The 9,819-nt window shown below is 28.9% G+C and overlaps 1 protein-coding gene across 1 annotated transcript in view; it reads left to right on the forward strand.

Moving 5' to 3' along the window:
* LOC106465393 (protogenin-like) overlaps positions 1-9,819 on the forward strand; it is a 178,450-nt gene that overhangs the window by 108,838 nt on the left and 59,793 nt on the right. Inside the window, exon 9 of the mRNA XM_022393285.1 lies at positions 4,197-4,325. Coding sequence (XP_022248993.1) covers positions 4,197-4,325 — 129 coding nt within the window. The remainder of the gene's footprint in view (positions 1-4,196; positions 4,326-9,819) is intronic.

Consider the following 9,819-nt stretch of genomic DNA (forward strand, 5'->3'; position numbering starts at 1 on the left):
TTTTTTAGAAAAGACATATTTTTGAGCCTGCTATTTTTCTTGGTGTAAAAAAAAACAATTATGATGATTTGTTAAGGTTTTTGATTTCAAAATAAGGTTTTAAAGCTGTTCTTGTAATGAATGGCTTTCCTGCCTCCAGTATCAAAACAATTTTATGGTCTTTTAACTTTGTGAGGTTTCATTTATTCCTAATACTAATTGTGCTTCATGTCACTTCTAGTAAATGAAAAAAAATACAAAGATTACTTGATTACATTTGTATTTTACATCTTGTCCTCATAGGATATATATTTTTTTAAGTTATGTTGTTGTTGTTATAATCAAAGTTGTAGCAATAACAGTGACAAAAGGAAGTTCAAGAACGTGAAAGTGTAGATGAGATAGCACTTAAATTTTTATTCTTTTGCATTATTGCATGATAATCAATTTGACAAAGTGTGGTAAAATCCAAGTAAAATATGGAAAATAAGAAAAACATTTTGGTAAGAAGTACCCTTATAATATTCAAATGTGATGTCATCTTACTCTGATGGGGGGAATATTGTTCTTCTGCATATCTATTTATTTATAGTCATTCTTTGTTATGTAAGTACAATAGTGTATGTTTGTGAAGTTTAGTGGGCTTTTATTAAACATTGCAAGTGCATTGTACACAAAACATCAGATTAATCTGTTAATGTATGAAGCGTTTACTGAGTCAGTCCAAGCATAAAGGAGTTTTATGTTAAGAAAAAAAATATTTTTTTCACCATACAGTTTTCATATTTCATTTGCATAACTTCTAGAACCTAACCTCCTAAATGAATATCAAAAGTTTTTATTCAGGACAAATTTAATATTATGTGGGTTATTTTATATATTCTAACACTATATGCAGCTTCAGCCCATTTGACCAACATTGAGTGGTTACCATATAACAAAAACAAAAGAAATAAATCTAAATTATTCTTTTTTTCATGAATGACTGCACTTTGTAAAGACAGTTACACACTATTTATTTTGACATTTAGTTTTATTTCTATACAGTCGCATTTAGACCCTCTTAGAATTTAGCAATAGCTGTTTATTACACAGGACAGCTTTGTGTAAACAAAGGGTCCAGTTACCAACATGCTCTGTTGAATAACAAATCACACTCATGATGTGTGCATGCTTTCACAAGTACTTTGTTTATTTCATTTAAGTTTTCTTATCTATCCTAATAAATTTCTAAGTTTTACATTTTTATTTACTTCTATAGCAATGAATAAAAATCTACATAAAAAAACAAGAAATTTATTACTTATATCTGAAGTCTTATGTTTTTTAAGTTTTTGTACTTAGACAATAGAAGTACATGTCCAACACTAGGCCTATTTTTTAGTAACAGATTTGTGGTTTCAGAAATTTATTTTCTTTAACTTTAAGTATACATTATAGAAGACAAAATATTGTGAGACATATAAAGTAGATGGTCCTAAAACTAATATAATTTATCTGGTTTTCTAAGTAAGCTAGAAATATGCTAAATAATTCACACCTGATAAAGCAGAGTTTACACCAGCAAGTAATCAAAATGACAGCATGTTGTTCAAAACCAGTTATTTGAATGACTTCAGGCCCTGTCATATTTGATAAATGGAAAAATTCTATTTCTGTTAGTTATAAATAAATAATCCAAAAGCAAATGTCATAGAGAATTATTGACACATTTTGATAGACAGGATGTGCTAGGAGAAGCATAGCATGTAGGTTTCACTTTATTGCATTTATCTATGTAAATCAAAAATGTTGAAGGCTACAAGTTGACATTTCAGCTTGGGGATATCCATAGTATAAATATAAAATTTGTTGGAAACTTAGGAGATCGTATAAGAGTAGAAAGAACATTTAAAATATGCAATTCAAAGTGAAGAACTTTACATGAAACAGAGAAGTGTAGATTGAAAGAGTATTTAAATATTTCCTTTTCAAATTAAGAAATTAAATCTTGTGTTAAAATTAGTTTTATAAACAACATTTTGATGCCCAGTTTATAACATACAATGATAATAAAGTTTTTTAATTAAATTTTGAATGTAACTCAGTAGAAGGTCATAATGTGCACTTTTTGGTCAAAATGACCGAGTCTTTATATATAGGGTTAAATGAGGTATTATCATTTGCAAAATTTTTCTGTATATTGTCATCAAACTAAAGTTTAAAAAATGTCATCCATTTAGGTTGTTGTATAGTTCCTAACCATCATGTTATAGGCTTACACTTCCTGTTGTAGTACCAGATTCAATTGATCATAATAGGCCTATCCTTCCCATCCATAGGAATGGGTTTAGTTTACTATTTCCTGTAAATACTGTATTGAATAATTAAAAATGTCTTATTAAACATTGATGTTTATACTTTTGTAATCAATTAACCGTTATACATTAGTTCTGTGAGAAACCTGCTACTTCTAGACCTTAGCTGTTATTTTAAGGTTAGATCAAACCCAAGTAGTCTTTGTAATTATATATCGGAATGGAAGATATTGTTTGATATCGTGGTTAAACAATATAGTTGTGGATTAGTCACTAAAAATAATTTATAGCAGGTTCACTGTGAAAGTGTATCAAACAATAAAATAAACTCTAACTGTTTTTTTGGTGCAAGTATAGTCAATATGTAGGCTACAAAATTGAGTTGTATGACCATAATATCTTGTGACACAAAGAGAGTAGTGGTATCATAATAATGAATGTTGCAAAATAAGGTATGTTGGTGAAGTGGAAAGCTGTTGTATTGGAGTTTGGAACACTATTTTTACAATCAAATAACTTGTGTGTGATGATAAACCATTAAGATTTGTTTCTCATCAACCCTGAGTATCGTGTCATTTTCAAAATAATAGACTTAAAAAATCCATGCAGAAGTAGTAGTGTACAAGTATGCTATACTTTACTCTCCTGTAGTATAAATTTCATATCTAAAACATTTTAAAAGTTTGTAAGTTCTATTTTTTGAATATTCTAAATACAGTTGAGATAATGTGCAAAACTCAACCTGCAGTATTACTTTTTGTAGCCTGGCTATTTGAGAAATCCATATGAATTTTGCAGAATACCCCATAGTTGCCAGCTGACCCATTTTCTGATTGGTCAGTTACAAGAAGAATATATATTGTGAATGTAATTTTGTTGGTCTCAGAGGGATACTTTTTTACCTTTGAGGAGTTCAGTTCATTTCACCTGAGGGAGTAAGACTCACTTGTCAAAGACTTGTCTTTATTTCATCCTGTGCCTGTGTTAAATGTGTTTGCTTCATCTTAACTGCTCTTGCATTTTCCAACCATTTAGATGAGCACATGTTTAATTTTCTTCTTTTTTTGTAGTTCTATTTTTGACTGAATACCACTAATTGTCTCTCTCATTTCACTGGCAACAAATCATCACACTTGTTCTTCCACATGAATCCTTAGATTCATGAATCCTTTATTTTGCAGAGACCAGGTGACTGTGTGCAGTTATAAACTTGAAATACTACAACTGAAATATAATGATAAAATATAGATATCTTAAAATGTATTGTCATTTAGTATTGCAATGATAAGGAAATAATTAGCAAAAGTAACAATTTCAATATATTTGTTTTTAACTGTTCATAAGTCAAATTTAATTCAGCTATATCATTAAAGTGTTTTAGCTAGAATAATATGAGCAACTTCACAAAAAAAAACACAATGCTTAGGTATTTTGAAAACAATATAAAAATTAATAGTCAGAGGTGAGTTATGAACTCAGTGAAGGGATATTATGTCAGTTATATAAAATAATGTAATATTTGGTGTGAAATAGTAAAATAAATAGTTTTAATACTACTAAAACATTGAAAATGATAAGCTAATGAAAAGGCTTTGACATGAATAAAAGATATTATAAAAAATAAGTATATTTTGTTACTTTATTTTTTTAGTACTTAGGGTTTAAGGCTTGCTAGAATATAAATTATTGTACTTTTTTTTAAGAATAGCTAATCATGTTAGTTTGTAGCTAGAACCCATTTTCATAAATTGTTATTTTTCTAAGATGAACGAAAGGCATCATAAGAATATCTTTCATCTTCTGAAACAGGATGAAAAGGGTCACTACAAAGATACTATTCAGTTTTATTTTCCTTGTTTTTGACATAATGCTCTGGTAAAGACTATTTGATCCTAAGAAATTATTGTATTTTGTAATTAGGAAACCAGCCATCTGTACCATATGATTTGAAAGCTGAAGCATTATCTAGTACTTCTATCAAGCTCTCTTGGAAACCATCTTCTGGAAACGTACAGGCTTATTCTGTGCATTACTTTCTTCAAGATACTGGTGAGGCCTTTGCATAGTTAACCATCTGTCTAGTTTCTTAAGATTTAATTTAATGCAAAAAAATCATTGTAAAAATTTAATGCTTAAACTATTTGTATTAGGATGCATATTGACTATAACAATATTTATTGCTTATATTCTTAGAAATTATTTTAGGGAAATGAATGTTAACTGTTGAGTTACAGTACTTTTTTATTGGAGAAACTAATTTAGGTTTATTAAAGATATCTAAATAAACATTTTTATTTTTTTATACTGATGCGAGAAGTGTGCAAAATCTCAAAATAGCAAAAGGAAAATTGATCAAAGATCACCTGAATATTAAAAAGGGTCAACTTGGATACCACATAAAGAGATCTTTTGCTTTGCCCATTAGACATTTTGGAAGTAAGCAAGTTAATCTGAAAATAAAGCAATAATATCCTGTTGCTAAAACTTAATTTTGGTTATTATGAATATTTATTTTAGAAATTGTAATGTTTTTGCACGGACATTTTTTGGGCTATGTTTGTGATAAGGTAAAAAAGCTTCACCTGAGAATTGTAGAAGATATCTTGATGTTTTTATTTACACACACACACACACACTTTAAAAGCTCCCTTTCTGCAAAAGTATTTGAGGTCATTCATTTTTCCAGATAAGTTAAGCACTCATCTTTGTCTTCCCTACCAGGCATTAGCTGTTGAAGTTACCTAACAGTTTTCAATGGATAATGGTCTGTTTTTTTTTTTTAATCTAATATAGGCTGATAATTTTTTATATTACAGTTTACCCCAATAAAAGGTGTAGAAAATAAAACTTGAGTGCTATATTTAGCTGAAGATTTCATGACAAACATTCTTGTGCGGTCAGAGTTTTATGCATATTATAGTTGAAAATATCTGTTAAAATATCTTTGTTTAAAAACTAAACCAAAATTTAAACCTGTTGCTATAGTGTACTCACAGTATAATTTGATGTCTTTTTGGGCGAGCATCTCATAATATAAAAAAAACCTTCCATGACCTGGTGGTTAGACCACTCAACTCACAATCTGAGGGTCACAGGTTTGGATCCCATCACTGAACATACTCGCTCTTTCAGCCATATGGGGCATTATAGTGTGATGGTCAGTCCCACTATTTGTTGGTAAAAAGTAGCCCAAGTATTGATGGTGGGTGGTGTTGACTTGCCTTACCTTTAGAGTACCACTTCAAATTTGAAGACAGGTAGAGCAAATAGCCCTTGAGTAGCTTTTTGGGAAATTCAAAAAACATGATTTGAGAAATGTTTTGGTGTAATGCTGATTAATGTAGTTTCAAAAGATTTAGAAATTATTGACTAATTATTATTTTTTCTTAGCATGTATTTTATGTGTCTTTGACAGTTCCTATAGCTTACATGTGAAGAGGTGTTCTTTATACCATCTATTGAGATATTTTAGTTCTGTTTTAGGTCTAGTACAGTGTCAGTCTTAGAGTTTTTCAATGTTTTTCTGTTCTCATATGTTGCAATTTGTATACATTTGACTGATCATTGTGTCCTTTTCTGAGACACTATTTTCACTCTGCCCTTACAGAGTTTCACATAGTAGAAATTTTTGTGTGGTTTCATTTCTACTTTAAGAACTTTAAGGGTAACTGCCTTCCCACAACTGGCTGCAGACAGTGAAAAGCAATAGGAGTAGAGATGTTGTAGGTATAAGCACTCAGATCTGTACCCTTAATTGATTTTCCATGATAGCTGGCTAGTTTATCATCAGCGTTTGGATATAGTTTGATGGATGGGATATCCCTGATGCTTTTGGGTGCTATTACTATAAGCATTATCTATTATAACATCAAGTTGACAACTAGGACTGACAATAGCAATGCTTATTTGATATTAAGGTCATTATTGTTTTATAGTGCTGATGTAATTGCCTATTAACAATTGATGTAACTAATAGTATTAGAGCTAGTTATTCATTTATTTGGTGGAAAATGATGTTAAGGTCTTGATTTATTGCTAATTTCTCCTTCTTCCTGTTTTAGAATTTTCCTAGAGGGGAATCTTCTACCAACTTTGTATACTGACTAATAGCCTAGCTAGCTGTTTGCCAGTTATTTAAACCAGCTACTTTAATTTATGAAAACTTTATTTGCAATAGTTCAAGATGCTTAACTTGTCCAGCCACTATGGATTTGCGACATGTAAGGCAAGGTATATAACTGTGTAAAATGAATAATCTAATTTATCTATTAACTTGTGGTATATGTGATCTTAAGTATGTAGGAAAACAACTGATTCTCTACATTTAAGGATTAACCTACATAAATCTCAAATTAATAAGGGTTTTCATCATTCCATTTAAATAGATCATTTTATCAAACATTCATTTAATAATGTCAAAATTACTATATTAGTAAAAATATATAACGTAAATCTGTTAACAGAAAGAGAAGAGTATTTTATTTTGAAAGAAAACTATTTTTATGGATTAAAATCAGGATTTTCAAAAGAAAAATGCTAAATTTCTAAGTAGAAATACTTGTTTTAGAAATTTATTTCAGATAAATATTTGCAGCAATGAAAAAATAAATCTAGGGGTAATGGGAAAAATAGAAAAAAATGAATTGATTTTGAAAATGTCTTTCAAAATTTAGATTCTGCTCTTGACGGATCTGTTAATTTGGTAAAATGTATAATAATAAAACAATTATTTGACTTAAAAGATACAAAACTTAGATGTTTGTCAAAATATGTGTTAGATTTTGAATTTAAACATATTCATATTAAAGATTTAATTATAGATTTAATTAAACTTAGGTTAAAATGGAATCAAATACTAATAAATCTTTCAGAAAAGAAAAAACAAAAATGTTATATAGTAGTAGATTTTAAACATAAAATATATGATGATTTATCTCTGTTTTCTTGAACACTTTTAGGGATTACGTAAGGTATTTTGCCCATAAAATCTTTCCAACCTACAGTTAGTTTTAAATATAATAAACGTATAGGACCTCTTTTCTTTAACTATAAAAAAAAATCATTGAAATATTTAATCCTAGAGAAATTGCCAAATTGTTTTGTAGCTGTAGTAGGACTTTTTTCATAATCATATAGTTATAGGTAATATAGAGGTTATCAAGGACAGAGAATTAAGATCAGTATTAGAGAAAGGTACTGAATTTGGAATTTTAAAAAAGACAAAAAGATGTGAAATCTTAAAAGATTTGGAGAAAGATATTGGTAATTATATTATTAAAATGAGTCTAGGACATATGCTGGTGGACAATTTCTGGTATAGGACAACTGCCATTCAAAAGATTTGAGTATTCCAGATCTTTTGACCTGGATTACTCAGATCCAGAAATATATATATATATATATGTGTGTTATTATATATATATAATAACATACACATAAATTGTAGAACTCATTTGTAATATTGTCCACTGGCAGTTGTGCTGCTCCCCTATTAAAATAAGTAAAATATCTTATTATCCTCTTTGTTTCTTCTTTGAATGGAAATTATAATTTATTAATTTCAGAAAAAAAAAGGTTAAGAACTTTAGATTAATCCCAATATAAACGTATCTTTATTTCAGTGTCTTTAAAAATAAAATAAGTTCAAAAACAATTTATTATTATCCCAATTGATAAAGCTGTAATTTCGGCTTTGTGTATAAAAAATTATACTCACACATTTTAATTAATGAAATTAATATTGCAAGTACATTTTTAAAAGCATTTTAAAGAAGAATACTATTATTACTAATTCAAAGAAATCCATTAAAAATGGAATATGCATACAGATTATTCTTGTTCTAGCTTGCCATTTTATTTGCAATCCCAAAATTGCATAAGAATCGCGTTAAGTTCATTACCAATTCTTTAAATACAGTTAAGAAATCTGTCTTTATTGTGCTTGATAAAATTTTAGATGTCTTATTTGAAAAAATTAAAATTCTGGTATCAAATAATCCATATCACTATTTTTGGATTATTAAAAATAACATTCCAGTTTTAGAATGTTTAAATAATTTTAAAAATCTTCAAAAACAGCCAATTATGTTTCTACGTATGATTTTACCACACTATATACTGAACCAGATTTAAAGGACTTAATAAGGTATTTATTGACTTGTTCAATAATTTTGTTAATACAGAAATAAATACTCCAAAATTTAAATTTACCAAAATTCAAGGTAAGAATATACTTCGTTTTTGTATTTATAATAGTTATATTACTTTCAGTGAACAAGTACATCAACAAACAGTGGATATTCCAGTGGGGGCAAATTTCTCTTCAACCATGGCCAACCTGTATCTGTTCTTTTATGAAAACTAATTTCTGAAACAAGTGTTAAATCCTAATTTATACATCCGCACTTTCCATTACATAGATGATTTAATTTCCATAAATAACTTGAATTTTACTTCTAACTAAATATATCAGAAAGAACTCACAACAGAAAGAAGCAATAATAATGGTGTTCATGCTAGTTATTTAGATTTAGATATTAATTTTGTAGAAGGCAGAGTACAGTTGACTATTTTTGATAAAAGAAGGGAATTTAATTTTCGCATCCTTGGTCTACCTACCCCCTATAGTTTTATTCTGCATATGATGTTAAAAAGATATTATTATGTCTCAATTAAAATGGTTTTTAATAGTCCGTAACAATAGTAATTATTTTATGGATAATGTTTTATTATTCATAAATATACTTTACAATTTTTTATAATAAATACAAATACATATTTTAAAAAATATACTCTAGCTTATGAAAAATACCTTATGGAGACAATAGAGGTCATTGGTTACTCTTGATTTATAAGTAACTAACTTTGAAAATATAATTCTATTCAGTATATAGAGATGGAAAGACTAGCTTGTCTATCATTTAGTTCAGTTTAACATCTTTCTGTAAGGGCAAATCTTCACATAGTAGAAATCTTAGGGTGGTTTCATTTCTGCTTTAAGGATAACTGCCTTCCCACCACTGGCTGCAGACAGTGAAAGGCAGCAGGATTTGAAACATTGTGGCTGTAAGCTCAGCTCAGCACCCTTAATTGATTTTTCATGTTTGCTGGCTAGCTTATCATCACCATTTGGGTATTGTCTGATGGATGGGATATCTCCAAAGCATTTGGGTGCTATTACCACAGGCATTATCCATTATGACATCAAGTTGACAACTAGAACTGACAATGGCAATGATGGGGCAAGTACTTCCACCCCAACCCATAGTGTACCCTAACCTCACATTTCATAGCTAACTGAAATAAATAAATTTTACAAAAATCAAGCTTGACCAACAAAGATGCAGAAAATTGTAGTCCAGGCAGTCAAATGTCTGAATATTCCTTTGTGAGCTAATCAAAATTAAGATCATTCATGAAATGAATTCATAGCATATTTATAGAATAGTTATTGGTAAAAAGCAGTTAGATTAACAACTTCTAATATGTAGAAAAGCCAGTGCATTTTGGTAACACTATATTCCACCAATGGCTTTTATGTCAT

The sequence above is a fragment of the Limulus polyphemus genome, unplaced genomic scaffold (assembly GCF_000517525.1).
Source record: "Limulus polyphemus unplaced genomic scaffold, Limulus_polyphemus-2.1.2 Scaffold1930, whole genome shotgun sequence".
NCBI classification, from domain to species: Eukaryota; Metazoa; Arthropoda; class Merostomata; order Xiphosura; family Limulidae; genus Limulus; species Limulus polyphemus.